General features: G+C 47.4%; 1 protein-coding gene across 2 annotated transcripts in view; it reads left to right on the top strand.

Moving 5' to 3' along the window:
• The window catches only part of NUAK1 (NUAK family kinase 1), a 68,867-nt gene extending 48,067 nt beyond the window's left edge, over positions 1-20,800 (top strand). For both annotated transcript variants that reach the window (XM_082351511.1, XM_082351512.1), the window contains 4 exons: positions 587-652; positions 11,360-11,479; positions 13,270-13,402; positions 16,213-20,800. In XM_082351511.1, the coding sequence (XP_082207637.1) occupies positions 587-652; positions 11,360-11,479; positions 13,270-13,402; positions 16,213-17,366 (1,473 nt within the window). In that variant the 3' untranslated portion in view covers positions 17,367-20,800. The remainder of the gene's footprint in view (positions 1-586; positions 653-11,359; positions 11,480-13,269; positions 13,403-16,212) is intronic.
• The last annotated feature ends 885 nt before the right edge of the window (positions 20,801-21,685 follow it).

The following is a 21,685-nucleotide window of genomic DNA, read 5'->3' as shown; positions in this document are numbered from 1 at the left end:
CCTGCCCAGCCGAGAGGAACCTTCCCTCCCAGCTGCTGAGGAAATAACCCTTGGGAATGCTTCTGTTATCCTCAGGACAGATCTGCATGGTTTCCTGGGTCAGAACAGATTGAGCCAGGCACTGGGGAGACAGGTAGACAGACAGACAAGCAAGGTCTGTGAGCCCCACATTCCGAGTCCCCAGCAGAGAAATCTGCTGCTTCCCTGGGAATCGCATCACAGACAGACAATGTTTGCCACTGCCTGGGACTATATGGCTTTCACACAGTGGAATTGCATTCTGACAAAGAATCCCCCCGCTGTTTTACAGGCTCTGGGGGAGAATGGATTCCTGTCATTTTTCCCTTAACCACACAGCAAGTGACTAATGCTCTCCTGTCGCTGGTGCTGTGCTGGTCGCTGGCAGGGAGCTTCATGACAGTGAGAGAGGCCCTGAAGGATGGGGGCGAAGACCACCGGCGCTGACGCATTTCTTTAATCTGTCAAAGATTTCCCTTTGCTCACTCTCCTCCTTCCTCCCCCTCTCCCACTTTCTCTCTCATCCCAACTGCTCCCATTCAATTCCCTGCCTGTCTTCTCATTTCAGAATGGTGTGGTCCACCGGGACTTGAAGCTGGAAAATATACTGCTCGATGACAACTGTAATATTAAGGTAAAGCTCTTGCCTCATTGATTGATACGCCAGACCTGGGGATTACAGCTGGTTGAAGGCTTAAACTCTGCTCCAAGCTGCAGCCTACGAATAAGGCGGCCCCTTCCTTCCCGGCAGGCGGGTGGGGAGAATCACTGGGTTTGAGCCCTCAGTTCAGTTCCAACGGTTGAATTCATTCAACAAGCATTTATCGATCTCCAACTACATGCCAGACATTGTCCTAAAAGTTGACTAGAATACAGTCGCTGTCCTTGGGAAGCTCAGAGTCTGTAATTAGCACCATCAAAATACTTACAACAATAACCTAGTGCATTTGTATTTCATAGCATCCTTGCCCGGTATCAATTAAATTCAATCTTCATAGCAATCATGAGATAGATACTGTGATTTACATCATTTCACAGATAGGGAAACTGAGGCACAGAGACGTTAAGTAACTTTCCTGAGATAACACAGTGGTAGGTAGTGGAGCTGGGGTTTGAACCCATGTCTCTCTGACCCACTGAGCCCAAGTTTGAACCATTCTGCTGGAATTTGCCCGCAGGCCCGCAATTTATTATCTGTCCCTGCCACTTCTCTGTCACTTCCACCCCGTCTCCTACTTCTCCCTCCCAACTCCTCCCCACCCCCCCCTCACCCCCCCAGCTGTGGAATTGGGAAGCCGACTGAAATGGTGGCAGTGGTGGCTTTTGGGAAAGAACATGCCAGCAAGTGATGGGGCTGACTCTCACGGGGAGTATTATTGCGGGCTGCTGACGGAGCTAGAGAAAGCTCTCCTGGCCGACAGGGTTCAAGTGCCTCCTGCAGAGCACTCCGAATGGCCTTTTGATCATGGCTGCAAAGTAAGCAAATACGGTTTCAAAATAAACTGGAGCTTGCCGCATGGGTTTCATTATGAAATGGCCTTAGTACTCCCAGCACCAGGGGTCCCTCTCATTGGCCGCTGGTGACGTTAGTGCCTCATCCCTGGCCCCTGGACCAAGCATGGGAGTGACCTTGCATCATCCTCTTTTTTTGTTGTTGTTGCTCTCAGTTGAGGGAGTGCATCACAGGGAGACTGTTTCCTTGCTGGGACGGATGGAGTTGCTTTGGTGTTTGGATACTGGTTGCAGATCATGGTGGCAACCATTAGTCACCATTGTCCTTTGAGAGGCCCCTGGAAGCCACATCCGGGTGACCTCTTGTTTTTTGTGAGTGGTTGACCGTGATCACATATTTCTCTGTAGCCCACAGAGTAAGGAGGAAACAGTCGGTCAAATTAGTCTTTCTAGGAACAGGAAGTGAAATCTCAGGGTCTCTCTGTTTCTGGCAAAGTGGTTGGATTATTCCAGAAGGAGCAGTGGCTGCAGAGTTAGAAAATTCCATCCTGTGTGGTTTACTAGCTGTTTGACATTGGGAGAGCCACTTAACCCTGTTTCCTCAGCCATAAAATGGGGAGAGGGTAATGCCCATGGGCTTGTTTTGAGGACTGAACAAGATGCTCTGCCTTTAGCTTTATCTGAGCACTGTGCAGTGAGTCAAGGTTAAGAGCAGTGGCTTTGGAGTTGCATGGCCTGGGTTTGAAGTGCAACACTGCCCCTTACTAATGGCAGTGTTTCAGATTAATTATTCACATATCTAAGCCTCAGTTTCCTCATCTGTCTAGTAAGGGTGCCAGCCCCGTTCTTTGGGGATTGTTGTTTAGCTGTTCATTTTTAAATGAGTATTTGCTGAGTCGTTACTATGTGTCAGGCCCTGTGCCCAGTCCTGGACAGTCAGTGACAAACGTGAGGATTTTAGACAATATGTGGTCAAAGCACTTAGCACTTACCTATTAATATCCACGGCCCCAGCTGACAAGGCTGGCCATTGGGGAGGGAATTGAACAGGAAGTGAGCTCTCTGAAGGTGCCAGGGAGCGGTGGTCAGGCCATGGCTGGAGAATTAGGTTCTGGTCTGAGGGACACATTCTAAGAGTTTGTATCATCCACTCTGGTAACTTTCTCTGCAGATTCTTCCTGCCACCTGCCCCCGAACTGTCAAAACGAAATGTGGTCTTTACAAGGCCTGGAATGTGAGCCTCTCGCTTGGGGATCGGGTTCTGTGGTACAGCTTGACCTCACGGTCCCATGATGTAGTCCCAGAAGTGATAAGGCACATAGCTTCCTACAGAGTCATAGAATTCCCCGATGGAGGAGAAGAATGGTCACCATTCTGAAAGCAATTGTGCCGGCAACAATGGGTAGGAGCCTGGGAGAACGGCTCATTTGCATAAAGCAAAAGGGCAGTCATGTGGGGCCTCCCAGCTCCCAGGACCAAGTCCTTCATCCCAGGGTCCCTAACCATTAGGTAGGGAAATAACAGGTACATAGAACATTATAAAAAGTAAGGTTTTGGTCCTTTTTCCTTAGGATTCTTAATCCTTAAGAATGTCTACTCCTGGCGTTTACCAAGGTAAAAACACACACACACACACACCCATCCACCCAAACCTTCCCTTTCTCTGACGCTGTTCCTTCCTTCTGCTTGTTCAAGGAATCCTATGAGGATCTGAGAATCCGAGAGCTTGAAAGAACCTTGAGGGTCATTTTCCAACCCCTTGTTTTAATGATTATGGCCCAGAAAGTCTAAGTTATGTGCCTGCCCAAGGTCGTACACAATGAATCAGTACGTCATTGTGTCTTTGTTTCCTTGGAATGCGGCACAATGCTTGTCACACGCGGTAAGTCGGTACTCTAAGCTGTTCGATTTTGGAGTGAAGGGATGACAGCCAGGATTAGAACTCACATGTTTGACTTCCAGGCAGATTCTCTTTATATCATCTCACACCCACTTCCAGGGTTTTTGAAAATGTGTTTCAGCTGCTGTTGGTCTGTCTTCCGGCTGCATATGCTCGGCTCTTCCTGACTCAGCATTTTGCTGGAAACATATTTAGAAAGGGCACTCGTAGCAAAGGCAGGCAGACACATGGCCACAAGCTGGCCTCCATGTCCAAGAGAGTCCATGTCATCTGTGTCTGCACTGGGGGACCACTGACTCTGAAGGTCTGTTACCAACCAGCAGAGCATGAGCAGTGAGGTGCTTCTCAAAATGTGGGTCCATGTTACATATTTCGAGGGTGGAGGGCATTTGCCCAGAAAGCCTATAAAAATGCTCCTGGTTGAAACTTGTCGCTGCAGTTTTGGTGTGAGCCATGGCTCTTGTTCCTCTCCCCTGCCCTGCCTGATGTTGATTTGCAAAGAGCACATCTGGCGCTGGGAATTATTTTTCTGGCCACTGCGCGAGGGTGTGGCTTCTAAAAATATTCACACAGTCGGTCGGCAGAAAGAATGAGAGCAATGTGCTTCTTTGGGTTGCATTCCGTACTTTGCGGAGAAGCATGTCTACCAAAATAGACACCCAGCACAGCATTAATTTGCAATTAATAAAAAACGGGCCAGATTCACATCCCACTCTCTGGGAGAATGGAATGCTGACAATTCCCATAGACAGCTCCTGTAAAAGTGCCTGACAATGAGAAGAGGGCCAGGCACCAGGGTCAGCAGACCTCCACAAAGAGGGCTGGGAATTTGGTGAGCTCCCAGGGCTCAGAGTAGAGGGACATAGGGGAAATGGCCCCTTGCCCCTGATGACAATGGAAATGCCTGCTGCTGTGGATAAGAAGAGCAGCTTTGAATGGCCAGGGCTAAGTCAAGATGGAAACCCCGAGGCTTAACAAGACCAAGAAGGGCAGCTCAGGGTACGGGCCTCTGGGCTTTGATTATATGAATGTGAGGATGCTGCATTCATGCATTAATGAATCCATTCATTTGTTTGTTCATTTGTCCACTTATGTGTATGTGTGTGTATACATACATATCCATGAATGCCTGCATTCACTCTTCCATTCCTGTGCTTATCCATTCAGCAAATTGAATACCTCCCATGAGCACTATTTATTTGACCACAAATATTTACTAAGTTCCTACGGTATACCTGGCGTGGTGCTGGATGCTGGGAATTTAATAGTGAACCAGATGGCCAAGTCCTTGTCTTCTTGGAGCTCAGAATCCAGCTGTTGTTAAACCAGCAGTAATAATGAGCCATGAGAAGGATACAGAGGTGAATGAGGAAGTTAAGGTACCTGTCCTAATGGACTTAGAATTCCAGCTGGGGACACAAGCAATAAAAAAATATGTAGTGTAATTCTCTGGTGGTGATGAAAATCCATGCAGGATGAGGATGGGGAATGACAGGTGTTATTTTATCTAGGGGGTGGGGGATGGGGGGCAGTCAGAGAAGGTCCCTTGCCTAGTACACAACTCCTCAAATCCACCAGACTTTGTGGCCTTTGCACACACAGTTGCCTCTGCCTGGAATGCTCTTCCTACTGCTCTTTGCCTACCCCTCCTCAGAGTCTCAGCTTGAAGGCCTCTTCTTCCAGGAAGCCTTCCCTGATCCTCACCTCTTAGGCTCAGGTGGCTCTGCTGTGTGCCTCATAGTCCCTTTGTAATCTGTCGTGGAAGTGCTGAGGAGGAAGTGCTGGGTCTGAACTATGGGCAGATCAGAAGGCCTTTGCCGAGGCAGTGGCAATTGAACTGGGTTTTGAAGGATGGCTAGGAGTTTGATGGTAAGGAATGTGATGATGGCCTTCCAAGGGGAAGGAGCAGCAAGCACAGGAGCAGGGCAGGGCATGGAGGCTAGACAAGGAAAGTAACCTTTTTGGAGCCCCTGCTAGAAGCCAGAACCCTGTGGCAGACCTTCCACATGCCTTATTTCATTTGGTTCTCAGAATGTCTCCACTGGGGTGGGTCTGATTACCCCCATTTTACAGATGAGGAAGCTTCTGCAGCTAATAAGCAATGGGGTTGGCTACAAATCTAAGGTTATTTGACTCCAAAGACCAGGCACCTGATAAATTCTCTATTACACCCACCCAAATTTGCCCTGAATCCAACAGGGCATCCTCACACTCACAAGGGGAGGCCACTTTTTCATCCTTGCTTCAGCTGGCCTTACCTTGGATATATAGGCAGCCTGCAGACAGCTGCCCCTGGGGGAGACTCTCCAAGTGCTGATGGTGGCCACGGCCAGGTTGCCTGAGTCACCGTGGCCAGAGTAGCCATGCGGGGCTGCCAGGGTCGAATGGGCTGGGTGGTTGCATGTTCACATCCCCTGAGAGGCTGCTTCTTGGAGGTACCTTAGTGAAGAGCTTCCCCGGATGGCTTGGGGTCCGTTATTTCCCACCTCTCTCAAGAGGAGGTGTGACCTTAGATCTGACGATGCAAGCTGACCCCACTCACTTTTGCTCACCATTTCACTCCGTACCTTCACTTCCTGACAACCCGAGCGAGGCTGTCACGGGAAAGCCACAGCAATGAACTCCAGGGCCCGACAGAGCTATGGAGTGTGTCTTTCTGGAGAGTGACACAGAAAGCCCGTTTCCTCCTCAGCTACCCGAGAGCAATAACTCCCCTTTATGTGGAGCTTTACAGCCAGTGCATCTCTTCACCCACATCTCAGGCCAGCCGCTTTCCTGCCCTGGGCCTCAGCTTCCTCATCTGCAAAATGGAGGTAACAGTGGAACCCTGCTCATTGAGTTGGTGTGAGGATTTAATATACACAGCGCTCACAGAACAGCGACTGGCATGTAGCAATGCTGCTGTTATTATTATTATCTCATTTAATCTGATTTTGCTTTTCACAACACCGTGTGGTCGAGGCTATTGCAATTTCCTTTTCCAACAGAGGAAACTGAGACTCAGGTGAAAGCAGTGATCGCTAACATTGACCGAAGGGCTACTATGTGTAAGGCGTAGTTTAAGGCACTTTCCATCTATCATTCATTTGATTTCGTATCCGCCCTGTGAGGTAGTTTACATTATAATCATCACCCACCCACCCACCCCCGCCATTTTACAGTTGAAGGAGCACAGGTTCAGAGTGACTGACGTGCAGCGAATCCCCTGGGGACCATGTGACAATGCAGACGCTGACTCAGTAGGTCTGGGGTGGGGCTCCCAGCTGGTGCTGATGCTGCTGGTGCAGCTGGTAGAAGGCGAGGCCCGGATTTGAACTCAAACCCTGCATCCCTTCCTTCTCCTGTCGCACAGTGCAGCCTCTCGTGCTGGACATGCTTGTTTCGGAAATGAATGATAGTCATGTCTCTTGGCTCTGTGGTGGGCACTGGCTCTGAGCAAACAATTGTTAAGTAGACCAAACCACCAGCATTCTCCTAACAGCTGTAGTTTATAGAGTCAGCCAGTACCAGGACTCTTCTAGGGGCTTTACGTGCATGTGTTCAATCCTCAGAACAGCGTTAGAGGTGGGTTCTATTATTATTCCCATTTTGCCGATGAGGAAATTGGTGGCAGTTCCCACCCATGATCTAGCAGTGCCAAGTCCAAGGTTAGCCCCAGGTGCTTCTGGCTCCACAACCTCTGATCTGTCCAGTGCACTTCCTCTCAGACACTGCAAATGACTGTCAGACCGTTGCTTTTATTATCATCAACATCAGCATCCTTTCCCAGTGGTTAATCATCAGCAAGCTGATCCTTCCTTTTTCTTTTTTTTAATTAATTTTTATTGGAGTTAGTTGATTTACAATGTTGTGTTAGTTTCTGCTATACAGCAAAGTGACTCAGTTATACATATACATATATCAACTCTTTTTTAGATTCTTTTCCCATATAGGTCATTATGGGACCTAGTTTTTTTTTTATTTTTATTTTTTATTTTTTAAACATCTTTATTGGAGTATAATTGCTTTACAATGGTGTGTTAGTTTCTGCTTTATAACAAAGTGAATCAGTTATACATATGTTCCCATATCTCTTCCGTCTTGCATCTCCCTCCCTCCCATCCTCCCTATCCCACCCCTCTAGGTGGTCACAAAGCACTGAGCTGATCTCCCTGTGCTATGTGGCTGCTTTCCACTAGCTATCTATTTTACATTTGGTAGTGTATATATGTCCATGCCACTCTCTCACCCTTCCTTTTTCACTGGGTGAGCTCGCAGGGATTATTCACAGTGATCCGAGGTTAATCCCCTTTTTAAAAAATGGTGGTAAAATATATGTAACGTAAAGCTTACCATTTTTAGGTTTTCGGTCCAGTGGCATTAAGTACATTCACATTGTTGTGCAACCATCACCACCATCCATCTCCAGAACTTTTGCATCTTCCCAACCAGAAACTCTGTGCCCATTCACCACTAACTCCCCGTTCCTCCCTCCCCCAGCACCTGGCAGTCGCCCTTCTACCTTCTTCTGTCTTGATGAACTTGACTCCACTAAGTACCTCACATAAGTGGAATTATATAATATTTATCTGTTTGTGTCTGGTTTGTTTCACTTAGCATAATGTCTTCAAAGTTCATCCATGTTGTAGTGAGGTTAATTCTTTTGAAATGTGAATAATCACTTCCCACTTTGTATAACTCTGATTTTCATCCAGCAGGGCACACCTCTAGAAAGGCTTGAAAACAACAGAAACTCCAGAAATTAAGGACATGAGTGTTGATATCCTTTTCAGAGTCCAGGCTGAACTGAATAGCCCAGTGTGAGGACAGAGGGTGGTTCTGAACGGGGCAGGGCAACAGTCCATCACCAGCAGGGTGGTTACCTTTCTCCAAAGGTTACCAGTGTGTCGGCAACACACAACTTTGAAGGCAAAGCTGGACGCCTCCTTGGTGGAGTCACCCTCGATACACGACTGATGTTCTGTTAACAGAGAATCGTACAGAACCCAGTGTTCACGTAGCTGTTCTGTCTGTGACCTTCAGCGGAGCTTCTTAAGTCCTCTAGCCTTCAGTTGCTCCACTTACAGAGCGAGGGGCAGGATTAGTTCACCGCTTACGACTCTTCCAGGTTGGAACCATTTCTGGGATTCCTTTTTGTTTTATTATGTTTAAAATCATTATTTCCCAAATTTCCCAAATGTCTTTTCTTTTGTTCTCTTCATGGATTTTGCCTTTTCCTAGTATCTTCTGTGCTATTTCACTTTAATACTTTTATTTAGCGCAATTCACTTAAGAAATCATGTGTATTTGAAAAAGAAACCTTACATAATTACCTCCAATGGAAAACCAGTATTGTTTTGAGTATCACGAAGCTAATAAAGCTACCCAGGTGGATTTACAGGTGGGACATGTATTTGAGCTCCAACTTTGTAAAATGCTTAAAATAGTAATTGGCACATACTTTATGTCATTTAATTTTCACTATGACACCGTGGGGGTGGATACTATTCCTACCTCCATTTTACAGATGGGAAATTGAGGCTTTGAGAAGTTTTATAACCAGTGGCCATTTCCCGTCTTATAAGTGATATAAGCTGCATACGGCGTGGAATCTTAGAGCTGCAGCCCAAGTTTAAGTGGCTCAAGGATGGAGAACTGTGTGCGTGTGTGTGTGTGTGTGTGTGTGTGTGTGTGTGTGTTAATATTTCTTTTCCACTGAAGTGCCAAGAACATGGACTAAGGACTAATCTAGATTTCTATTAATCTTATGTCAGCAACAATGACAGTTTAACTGGGAGAGGCTGATAAACATCGGTCTGTGAGGATGGGAGTGGGCCGTCACATAAACACACTTCTCAGAAGGGCTACAAAGAAAGCACGGATGCCCAGACTCGGGGCACTCCTGGTGTGTGTGTGGGGATTTGCACGTGGTAGTGGCGGGTGCCTCTCACGTGTGTGTATGTGTGTGCCTGTGTTTGGAAGCTCACGCAGTGCCCCGGATGCCGCCGACGTTCACAGTGCTGTGTCGGTTCCTGCCTTAGCCGACTTCCCGGGATGTTCCAGGGCTGCAGCTGGTCCCTTCCTGTCCTGATTGACAGGGCACACTTCATAAAGCTTCCAACCAACTTCCTGCAAGCCAGTCAGGGGGCCTTGATAAGAAAGCGGAATTCAGGGCAATTAAGTGCAAGCTGAGCCCCGAGAATGCGTTTTCTGAGGGCGGTTGTGCGCCAGCTGCTTTCGGGGCCATTCCGTTCATTCAGGGGTGACTTTTACAAAGTAGCCTTCTTCTGGGCGCTGCATTCAAAACAGAGCCTCAGCTGGGCTGTGTGTGAATCACTCATCCTATTTATAAGCTTCAGGTGGAAATCAGTTTGGGGCAGGGCAGAAGTCTGCAGAGGCTCAGCGTGGAAGGCTGGCGTAGACTGGGTGAGATTTGCAGATTACCCAGGGGCAGTGCTGGGCAGTGGTTTGAACCTTTAGAGACACTCGGTTTACATTGTTGCTTGCTAGGTAGCTCTCCTGAGACGAATAACCTAATTTCCCTAAACCTCAGTTTTCTCATCTGTTAAGTGGGTTTAAAAAAAATTATGATAGAATATCCATAACATAAAATTTACCATTTTAACCACTTTTAAATGTACCATGTCAGTGGCATGAAATACATTCACATGGTTGTGTAAATGGGATTTTAGACAGGATTAGATTAGAGAGTGTAAGGTGCTTAGAACCATGCCTGATAATTGGAGGTTGTTCTGTAAGTGGTAACTAAGTTTACTATTATTACTTTGTATTATCTACTAATTGTCTTGTGCTTTTCAAAATATAATGCCTATTCTGGTGACAGGTGTTTCTTGGGTGAGGGCAGGTGCTAAGCAGTGGATGTTACAGAGATGAGGGGCAGATGTGGAACCTGCCACCTGCCTCGGGGGACTCAGCCTAGTAGGCAAGGTGAATTTATATACATATAATATATATATTTGTATATACATATGTACATACCTATGTAAGTACATATGTAATATATATTATATGAATGTATGTGATATATGTGATGATATGTACATGTATAATATATACATTATACATATATATGTGATAATACATATATACGTGTAACATATATACATTATATGTATATATGAATAGGTGCACACACACACACAGAAGAGCGCTGCCATAAAGGATAGTAAAACACTTCAAGAAACCAAAGGAGAAGAGAGTGATTCCAAGGGGTGTGCGATACAAGAGAAGCAAGGTTAGGGAAAACATTTGCCTGGAACTTGCAGACAAAGATTCAAGGCACTTTTTCGTTCACCTTGATTAATTCTTTTTTTAAAAATCATTCTCACAATAATCCTGTGATCCAGAAGAGGATAGGGATCATGGGTTTCCATTTTCTGGTGGTAAACTGAGGCTCAGAGTAGCTAAGGGACCTGCTCCATGTCACACAGATGGCTAGTGGCAGAGTTTGGGCTGCAATGTGATGACTCAGAACCCGGTGCTGTGGGTCCATTTCATCTAGGGTCCCAAGGTGGGCAAAATACAGTTCTGATTGGTGCGTAGGTCTATAAAAGGTGGTGATGTCCAGTGAACAGGTAGGTACGTACACCACTGTGGATGAAGGCAGTGAGATTTTAGGTAGGCCACAGACGGACGGGTCTCAGGTTAATAGTTACACACTTCAGTGTTCATCAGAAACATCGAGCATGTGATTCTGTGGGTATTTCTCAGGACAAGTCTACACTGACGTGGAAATAGAGTCCTTGCAAGGAGTGATTTTCAGTAACAGAGCATGCAGTGGGTGCCAGGGACTGCAGTCGGGGAATCACTGGCCCAGTTGTGCCCACTGGTCCTTTCATGAAGGCTCAGGGCTGCAGAGAAAAGGGTGACCCAGCTGGCAGAGCCACGCAGGGGCGCCTCAGCTGCTTTGGTCCGCGTGGTGTGAGCTGAGCCAATGCAGACGCTGACTGTAATGCTAATAGGCTCCCTGGGTCTTGCTCCTCTTTGTAGATTGCCGACTTTGGGCTTTCCAACCTGTACCAGAAGGACAAGTTCTTGCAAACGTTCTGTGGGAGCCCGCTCTATGCCTCTCCCGAAATTGTCAACGGGAGGCCTTACCGAGGGCCAGAGGTGAGCAGCTTGCCTGGTGTGTGTGGTGGGGGGCTGGAGGGGAGAAAAGAACTGAACCTAGGAATACTTAAAACAGACAAACAAACATAAAAGCAAGCAAACAAAAAACCGTTTCCTTATATGATTATAAAAGCCATAATATACACACCTGGGAGAAAAATCCAGAACAGCCTAATAGAGAAAATAAAGTTGCCTGCAATCTCCCCACAAGAGATAACCACTTAATATATTTATGTGACTTCTTCTTAGGCTTTTTTTCCCAGTGTAGATCTTGTATTTCAAATAATTGAGGTCACTATATACGTGTATATCTCGCCTTTTATTACTAACTTAAAATTGTGACTTTTCTGAATTTGTTATTACTAAAAACATGGTTTTTAATGATGACATAATGTTTTGTTGTATGAATATACTGTAATTTATTTAATCACTTCCCTAGCGTTAGACAGATTGTTTTCAGTTTTTCCCTATTATAATAAAACAAGCAAAACAGAAAGCAAACAGCCTCACTCTGCAGTGACTCTTTTTGCGTGTATTTCTGACAGCATGTATTTCTGATCAAGGAAATACATTTTAATTGCATCTTCTGATTCATGAGAAATCCATTTCTCTGTGTGCCTAAAGCTTTCAGGGCCACTCTAAGACACAGGTATGTGAAAATATCATTTTGAAAATGGGAGAATTGTGACTGATTATTCATTTTTAAAGAGATAGTTCTATTTATAGAGAGATTCATCCACTCAGGATCCTTTAAGTAGCAGCCATTCAGTGGGTTGAAATGTTTCCTTCCAAATATTTATCTGTTTGAGAGTGTTTGGGGCAGGGCTAGAGGGTAAAGAGATGGATGTCAAGAGCCTCCATCACTTGCAGTGAGGAGAAAGTCTTTCCAGAACAAGAAGGTAAGGGAGGAGCCTAAGATCCAATTTACAACATTGCAGAAACTTGACACTGTAAATTTATCACAGATAATGAATGCTGCTTTGATCCTCGATGATCTGTTTCCGAGCTTACAAGCTGGCAGCCTGTGATCTGGCCAGCAAGAGTGCTTTATTTGGCCATCTTTCTAAAAAAAATTGAACAAACATTTAATAAATGGGAGATTTCACATAAAAGTCTGTTTTCTGACTTCTCTTGAAAAACCAAAGGATCTAGCAGTGCTGGGCCTATATTACTATGTGACAGCAACTAGCCAGAGGAGGCTGCCTGTGTAAGATGGGTGAATGCCCTCTACAGTTTGTCTTCAAACCAACACTCCATGTGGTACCCCACTGTCTCTCCTTCTTTGTTCATGTTTGTTGTCTGCCTGGCTCTTGTAAGCATTTGAGTTTGCAACCCCTGATCCATTTGAAGAAGGTGCAGGATTCCTGCATTAGGAGTCAAGAACCCCATGTTCCAGTCTTACCTCCATCACTGGGATGGGGAGGGGCCTCTGGAGAAACCATTTAACTTCCTTGGGCCTCAGTATTCTCATCCGCCAAATAGGGCTGAAAATAATGCGGGACCCTACCTGTTTCACAAAATTATAGTGAGGATCAAAGAGTATCATCTATTCAAGAAAGTTCTTCTGTGGGTTGGGACCGTTGGTCTCAGTTTGCAACGAAAAGGTCAGGCTCTGAAACAGGCCCCAGGTGCACTGCATATCAGGTGTCAGGCTGTGGTGGGAACCTGTCTGCCAGGTGCTAAATTCCATTCCTGGGGTCGTTGAGGGTGGTTGCTCATGGTCTGTGATGCTAATGGTTTGGAAGGGAATCCGCTTCCCAGCTCCTATATGTCCTGTCTCTCTGCTCCAGGTGGACAGCTGGGCCCTGGGCGTGCTGCTTTACACTCTCGTTTATGGAACGATGCCCTTCGATGGTTTCGATCACAAAAACCTCATTCGGCAGATCAGCAGCGGAGAGTACCGGGAGCCCACGCAGCCCTCAGGTGTGTGCCCACGGAGGGTCAGCAGCTAAGCCGGGCGAGGCCAGCTCACACTTTCTGCTTTTGTGTCAGTGTCTGTAAGGAGACTCCTGCTTTTCCTCTTTCTTCTCCCCAGAGCTTTGCCTTCTGGCAGAGCTGGCTTATTAGGCCGCTTTCCCCAAACCTTCCCACTGTGATATTTCCAGAACAGTTGTTCTACTCTGCAGGCTAGGCGTCCTGTTTGCTTGCTGTGTGAACTTGGGCAAGGCCCTTACCCTGTTTAGATTTTGTTTCTCCACTGTAAATTCACATTTTGGAAAAGGTATTACGTGAAGTCCCTTCCGGTCCACGTAGACATAAAACCCCCTCAGTAGACTCTAAGGGTGGCAGCTGCTCTTTTGCACACCTTGCCCTGGCCGGGGGGTATGGCACATGGGTGCTGTTTCATGACCTGTTGCCACAGAACAAGTCTATCCCATCCCGCTCCCACACCCAAACAAACTCAGCAGTGTAAACAACATTTATTAGCCGTTATCTCTTGATTCCCTGGATTGGTTAGAGCTTTTCTGGCCTGCCTTGGGGTTTCTCCGACAGTTGCAATCAGACGGTAGCTGGAGTTGGGGCCGATTGTGGGGACACCTCGGGGCCCCTTTGTGTGGGGTCTCTCCCCATGAGCTACCTCCCCAGGCCTCTCTCTCTAGGAAGGAGCGTGGACTTCTTACATAGCAGGTCAGGGTTCGAAGATGGAGGAAGAAGCAGCTGCCAGGCCTTCTTAACGTCTGCTTGGAAGTCAGATGATGTCACTTCTGCCACGTTCTATTGGTCAAGGCGACCAAGGCCATAAGCTCCATCTCTTGATGGGAGAGCATTGTGTGGGTACAGAAGGGGTGTGTACAGGTGGCCGTATTTGGAATGTGGTTAACAGACACTTCGTATATTGCAGTACGCGCATCCTACATGTGTATATACACACACACAGTTGATTCTCATTATTTGCCGCAGTTGTGTCCTGTAACGTTGCTATGAACACTGAGTTTGTGAATAATGAAGCATTACTCATAGGGAGATACAGGGCTCGACTCCTGGGAGCCTCTGTTCACAACGTTTTTGTCAACTGATCAATCCATATCCTTGTTTTATGTATATTTCTGTTTAAAGACGCCTCATTTAAAATATATTGTTGATTGATGAACATCGAACTTACGGCCAACAGCACTTTAACTCATGCCTGAATGAGGCTGATCTGACTCATATGTTTTCTCTGTAAGGTACATCTCTGCCTTCTTGCCCTTAGAAATCCCCAGATAGCACTTCAGCACCACGCTTGGGGGCCATTTTAAACAGTGAAATCACCAATAAAAAGTGCAAATATGTGAAAAGCATGAACTAAACGGACTGTGAAAAGGACACTTGCTTACAGCATGAGAGCAGAAACAAGAAGGCAGTGCCTTGTCACCTGGTTCTGCTTCAGCTGGGAACACACATGTGCATTGGGGGGGGGGCAATTCACATTTTTTGCCACTTTGTGGAAAGCACCTTGAGTATTGATTTGGGGGTTACAAATACATTTTAATGAGTAGGTGAATTTACAAATACAGAGTCTGTGAATAATGAGCATTGACTATTTTATATGTATAAATAGGTATAGATATGCAGATATCTATATCTATACATTTTTTCAATAAGCTAACCCGTGGTTTTTGTTTGTTTGTTTGTTTGTTTTTAGAAAATTCAGGGTGAACTCTATGGCAGCCTCTTTGCCTGACCAGCTAACTTGTGTCAGCACAGTTTCTGGTACACTACAGGGGTTCAGAAAATATTTATTGACCGAATGAATGAACATCCTGTTACTTTTCAGGGGTGCGGCTCACCCTTGGCTCCATTGCCAGGTCCCGGCCAGCTACTCATTAGCTACATAAGTAGCTGAGGGGAGGTGGCGCCTTCCCAGGATATAATTCAACCCCCATTTGGGGAGCACAGTTTGATCTTAAAAGGCAATTTATAAGCTGTGAGAGTCTGTTGGTTCCTGTGGCCTCCTCAACATCCCTTTGGGGCTTTCCCCTAATTCTTTGGCAGCAGAAATTGACAAATGGAGTTTTTCAGACAGGCGGTAAGCGGATAGCAGATAGAGATCAGCTCTCTGATCTGGCAGCTTGGTAGGCTATGGCTTATGTCAGAGAGGGAGCACTGAGTGTGGGATTCAGAGCCTGGCCAAGGCCCGGGTCAGGCCAGCCTTGGGGACGGCCCCCCTCTCAATGCCCGGGCGTGCCAGGTATGAACACCTCTCCATCCTTCTCTGTCTCTCCCTCTCTGATGAGAAGCCTTTTCCTTGCCGTCTCAGCCCTAAATTTCCTTTTTGTGCTGACACATTTTCCTGGTGACCTGAGCGCTGTGTGTTTATATAAACCTAACTTTGGAGGACTAAAAGCCATGGTAATCTATACCTGTTTTCCCATTTAGTAAAACGATATCCACCAAAGGAATGGTGGGGCCCTGCTTGGGGTCGGGTCTGGATTCTTTCCTGGTTACCTGGCCTTCCCCATTTTATAAAGATCTGAGTTGATGGAAAGTCAGCAGTTTGACATTCCGTCAGTAGCGTGGAGAAACATGCCAGGCTGTGATAGCCCACTGGCCTGTGGCTCTGAGTCTTGATGACGCTTTCTGATGTACAGCCTGGAAGACTACGGCTTCCTGCTCCACAGTGTGGCTGCAGCAGGGCTCCGTTTGGATTTTTCCTCAAATGAGTGCGTCTCCTTTGCGCCCCCGGAGCGTCAGCTTCGGAAAGCCCACAACTCCCGTAAAATGTATTGTCCCTTCTGCTTCTTCTCCCATAGATGCCCGAGGCCTCATTCGGTGGATGCTGATGGTGAACCCCGACCGCCGGGCCACCATCGAGGACATTGCCAACCACTGGTGGGTGAACTGGGGCTACAAGAGCAGCGTCTGCGACTGCGATGGCCTTCACAGCGCCGAGTCCCCGCTCTTGGCCCGCATTATCGACTGGCACCACCGTTCCACAGGGCTGCAGGCTGAGGCTGAAGCCAAAATGAAGGGCTTGGCCAAACCCGGGGCCCCCGAGGTCATGCTGGAGCGGCAGCGGTCGCTGAAGAAGTCCAAGAAAGAGAACGACTTTGCTCAGTCCGGCCAGGACTCGGTGCCTGAGAGCCCATCCAAGCTGAGCTCCAAGCGGCCCAAAGGGATCCTGAAGAAGCGGAGCAACAGCGAGCATCGCTCTCACAGCACCGGCTTCATCGAAGGCGTCGTCAGCCCTGCCTTACCCCCCGCGTTCAAGCTGGAGCAGGACTTGTGCCGGACTGCCGTGCCCCTGCCGAGCGCCCCCGAGGCGGAGGTGCCAGTTAAACTCAGCCCCAAACAGTCGGCCACGATGCCCAAGAAAGGCATCTTGAAAAAGACCCAGCAGAGAGAATCGGGTTACTACTCGTCCCCGGAACGCAGTGAGTCTTCGGAGCTGCTGGACGGTAACGATGGGCTGGGTGGCGGCATCCCCTCCCCGAGCCCCCCGGATCCTGCCAGGGTGACGTCCCACAGCCTCTCCTGCCACAGGAAGGGCATCTTGAAACACAGCAGCAAGTACTCAGAGGGCACCATGGACCCGGCCCTGGCCAGCCCCGAAATGCCCACACTGGAATCCTTGCTGGAGCCCGGCATCCCTGCCGAGGGCCTCTCCCGGAGCTACAGCCGGCCTTCCAGCGTCATCAGCGACGACAGCGTCCTGTCCAGCGACTCCTTCGACTTGCTCGACTTGCAGGAGAATCGCCCTGCCCGCCAGCGCATCCGCAGCTGCGTCTCTGCCGAAAACTTCCTCCAGATCCAGGACTTCGAGGGGCTCCAGAACCGGCCCCGGCCCCAGTACCTGAAGCGGTACCGGAACCGGCTGGGAGACAGCAGCTTCTCCCTCCTCACGGACATGGACGATGTGACTCAGGTCTACAAGAAAGCGCTGGAGATCTGTAACAAACTCAACTAGCTCCCCAGGGTGCAGGGGTGGGTCGGGGTGGGTACGAGGGGGGAGTGGGAGCGGTGACTGGGCTACGGACAGAGCTGGTTACCTCTTTGCTGGCCATGACAACAGACTGAGAAAGGATTGGTGCTGTCTTGCTTTGGCCAAATGTGCAGCCTTGAGCCAGTGCCTACGAGGGAGAAGTGGGCTCTTGGCCAGTCCTGCCAACTGCCAGTCAGAAGTGGGATCCTCATTGGCATTTGCTTTATGGCACCTCCTAGAGTCCAGGGGAGGTGGTGTTGGCCAGCACTTAAGGGGTGGGGAGGGAGCATATGGGAGAGGAAACGTTTCCCTAGAAGTCGTCCACGTGCTTCTGGAGGAGGGCAGGACAGACTGGGGCCATGTGCTCTGAGTGAACTCAGAGCTCGCTCCTTCTCTCCTCACATTAGCAGGCTTGGTCTGACTGCAGGGGCTGGGCACGTAGATTTCAACTGAGCTTGAATCGGTAATCGATGGATAAGGGCTGCTGGGTGTACTGGTTTGAGTAGCCCAGACAGTGGGAAGGAGTGCTGTGATTGAATAGTAATGGCTGCCGTGGGGATGGGAAGGGGTGCAGTAGCACTCATGCTGTGTAGCTGCCATCCTTGACCTGGCTAAGCCCTGGGAGTGCTAGTGTAGATCCCGTGGGACCTACGTTATCTCTTTCATGCCACTGGTGTGGCATTTGTTAATTTGCTACTCTACCTTGAATGGAAGACAGGGCCTTGGTCAGAGAGAGAGTGCTCTGAACACTGCTACGGACTTAGAGTCAGCCCATGGTGATTTTTTGGCTTTTTGTTGTCTGCCTCTTCTTTCCTGGTGTCTGCCTGGCTCTTCAGCACAACCTCCAAGGGTAGACAGGGAAAAAGAGGTGGTGTCAGAGGTCAAAACTATGGTGTATCACAGAGCTCGGAACCCTCTGTGATCTTTTGCAGATGAGTGGAAGTTGATCCACACCAGCGAGGGGACAGCTTTTCAATTTCTTTAATGTCTCAATATTAACTGGAATGCTGCCTTGTGGGTTCTGACCTGCGTGAATGTTTTGAATTGGATGTGATACCGTCCCTAGTCCCCAAAGGAGTAACTCGCTCAACCATTTACCTTGTTTACTCATAGCAAACGGTTTCCCCATCCACTAAGTGTAGAATCCTCAGAGGTAGGCGAGTTTGCTTCTAGGGAGTTAGTGTGTAGGTGGGATATTTGGATGAGGAAAGGTAAGTCAGGCAGAAGGTGTTTCCCCCTACGAATCTAGGTATTCTGTGTCCTACCTGCCTAGAACTCCTAGGCTTTAGGGGAAACGTTCCAGCCACTCAGATGAGTAAGGTGCTTAAAGAGCAGAGGGGGTTGGGAGGAAGCAGACAGGAGAGGGAACACTTCCCTGGAAGTCCTCCAGATGGTTCTGGAGGAGGCAGAAAAGAGGTGTGACAGGACTCTTAGCTTGAAAAAGTAACATAGCTAACATAGTGTAACTTCTAGACACCCGGATTACAGGTGATCAGATGTCACGCCCACAGTGGGGCATCTTCAGATACCGAGTTTGGAATTAATGGTCTTATTTGGGAGTTTGGGACAACTTCAGATTCTACTGGCCCCAGCTAATTGAAACTCTTGTTTCAGGATGGCTGACTTCTGAAAGCCACCTAGACATTTAAGGAGAACTAGTCTTGGGGGTATTTTGGGGGAAACCAACAGATAATAGTTCATGGGGAGATGAGAAGGAATTCACCTTCAGGTACTAAGAACATTGATTAGAACGAAACTGCCCTTTTCCCTAAGGAGATGGCTCCATTTCTCCCCTTGTCACCAGCTCTGGGGTTTTGGCTTGTGCATCCCTTCGGGTTGAGCTGAGTAGTGTGATATGGGAAGCTTTTGGGGTTTCCTTTCCTTCAATTCCACCTCCTTCCTGAACTCCAAGATAGGTTCAAAGGGAAAAAAATTCTGTAGCTAGCAAACTGTGTATGGGGCGTGTGGGTGTGCGGAGGGCATTCTGCGATCTCTAAAGCTCCCTCCTTGTCTCATTTTACGCAACCTTTTCTGGACAGCCTGCACTGCCACGCTGCTGGTCCCTCATGCATGGCAACCAGCCTGGTTGGTAGCTGTCAGTATGACTTACATGTAACACCTACCTACTGGTTGGTGTATTTCCCTTTTGCCCAAGTGATTGTGTCTGTTTGGTGTTTTCCATCCTTACAATCTTCAAGTAAAAATGACACTATGAAAGAAAGTCATTCTACCCGCACCCCCAAAACACATGTATGTTCTCTTTTGTCAATAGAACCAGACAGTGGATTGTGGTAAAGACAGTCCTCCACTCAGAGGAAGAGACCCTGAGTTGAATCCTGGTGTGCTGGTGGCCTCAGGCACCTGCAGCATTTCCGGGGCTGAGTTTTCCCTTCAGTGAGGGCTGGAGGGGTAGATTAGCTGGTCTCTCAGGCCTTGCCTAGTTCTGACATTCTGCTAACGTCGTCTGATTCTAGACGTGATGTTGACTCTGTCCTTTTAAGGAAAAACTTGGAATAGCGGGACAAGCCCTCAAAGCAGCTCCCTTGCTTCCTGATTAAGTCCTATCATCCCTTCCAGCCAATCCCAGCCAAGGAAATTATGCTTGATTCATTTCCATGGAATTACAAGTGAGAGACACTTTGATGACCTGGTGGACCAAGCAGGAGATTCAAGGTCAGCTCTCCTGGTCCTTTCCTTGCCTCTGTGGGCCTTTCAGTGTCTTAGTTTACACATCTGCCAAAGGAGTAGAATTATACTTCTTTTTACAGGTAAATTTCAAGGCATGATCAGTTTTCAGGAAGTGCTTCAAGACGCCAGGCAAAATGAAAATGCCAAGTACTCTCTGAATTTCCATCCCTGTTATAAGGTGCTGCTTCTGCAGATGACAAGGAGCATCTTTCAGGGTGGGACTCTGGTGAGTGTTGGCCACGCCTGCTGTCTTGAGTACAAATGTGAATGACTGACTGACTGCTTATTGCCAAACTGGAAATGTTCTGTAGGGATTTACTGGCATGGTATCATTCCTAGAAGAAAAAAAAAAAAGAGAGAGAAACTTGACTGCACATTTTTTTTAATCCGTGTTGTGACTTTTATTTAATTTCTATTTTTTTTTTTGGTAATAAAAAGTTGACTTTTTTATTTGAATTTGTCTTTTTTTATTTATTGGTCTGAAAGGCATTTCAAAGGTATTATAATAATATATTGGTGTAATTTAATCGGTGCAACATGCTTTATGGCTCCAGTCAAAATTGGTTTTCATTCATTTGATTGGTTTGAGCCCAGGACAGCCTACAGGGGAAAAAAAAAAAGCTGGATAACCACCCAAAGTGTTTGTATTTTCATTGGAAACTGATTTGTTTTTTGTTTTTGTTTTTGTTTCTGTTTTTATTTTTAAATTAAATAAATTGCCATGAACTGAACTGAACTGGGACCTTGCTTCTTTATTTGGTTGTTTTTCTCTTAGTTAAGAGAATGACAGAATGGGTATAAGTAACAGAAACCCACCTGTTAGCTTAAGCACAAAAAGGGAATTTCTTTGAAGCTCTCAGAAGAGAAAATGTAGCTGGCCGTGCAGGTGCAACCAGAAACTGGAAAAGTAGGACCCAGGCCCTCTTTTCTGCTCCTCCTTGCATGCCAGTTTCATTCTTCTCCTTCTGTAGCCTCACTTTCCCCTCCCTGGTTTTATGACCCACCTTGGCTTACCCCATAGCTTCCACATTTACATGTTCTCAGTTCTGGTTTCCAAAAAGTTGACCCTTTTCCGACAATCTGGACTAGAGATGGCATCAAAGGTTAACCCTCAGCCACGCTCGCTCCCCACACGTCAGTTTCCTCTGCCTGCCCGCTGCCTCGGCCTCCCTCTATCCCAAGGGCAGACAAAGCGATCATGTGGTTGCTCTGAGTCCAAATCATTGGGCCATATTTCCTAATGGGGAAGGCCACTGCTCTGCCTATAATAAAATGCCGTCCTTTGTCCCATTTGCCATTGTTTTTTGTGCGAACAGACCCTCAGGAAGCTCTTGGAAAGAGGGATGAGTAATAGGATAAGATTGAGGAGTTCCTGGATCCCAGTCACGATATCAAATGACATCCAATCCTACCCCTAGTCTCTAATATTAGAGAGTCATGCTGTGCACTGAATATCAGTGTTAGGGATCCACGCAAGAGAAGTCTGACTTTCCAACGAAAGTGCAACTTTCCAGTTTGGACATGATGATTGCTACTGAGTCAAATTTCTTCACCTCTTTGGGCCTCAGTTTTCTCATCTGACTCATGGGTATATTAATTGCTACCTTTGCCAAACT

The sequence above is a fragment of the Balaenoptera borealis genome (genome assembly GCF_965194805.1).
Source record: "Balaenoptera borealis genome assembly, chromosome: 13".
In the NCBI taxonomy this organism is placed as follows: domain Eukaryota; kingdom Metazoa; phylum Chordata; class Mammalia; order Artiodactyla; family Balaenopteridae; genus Balaenoptera; species Balaenoptera borealis.
This window is presented reverse-complemented; position numbering and strand designations above follow the sequence as displayed.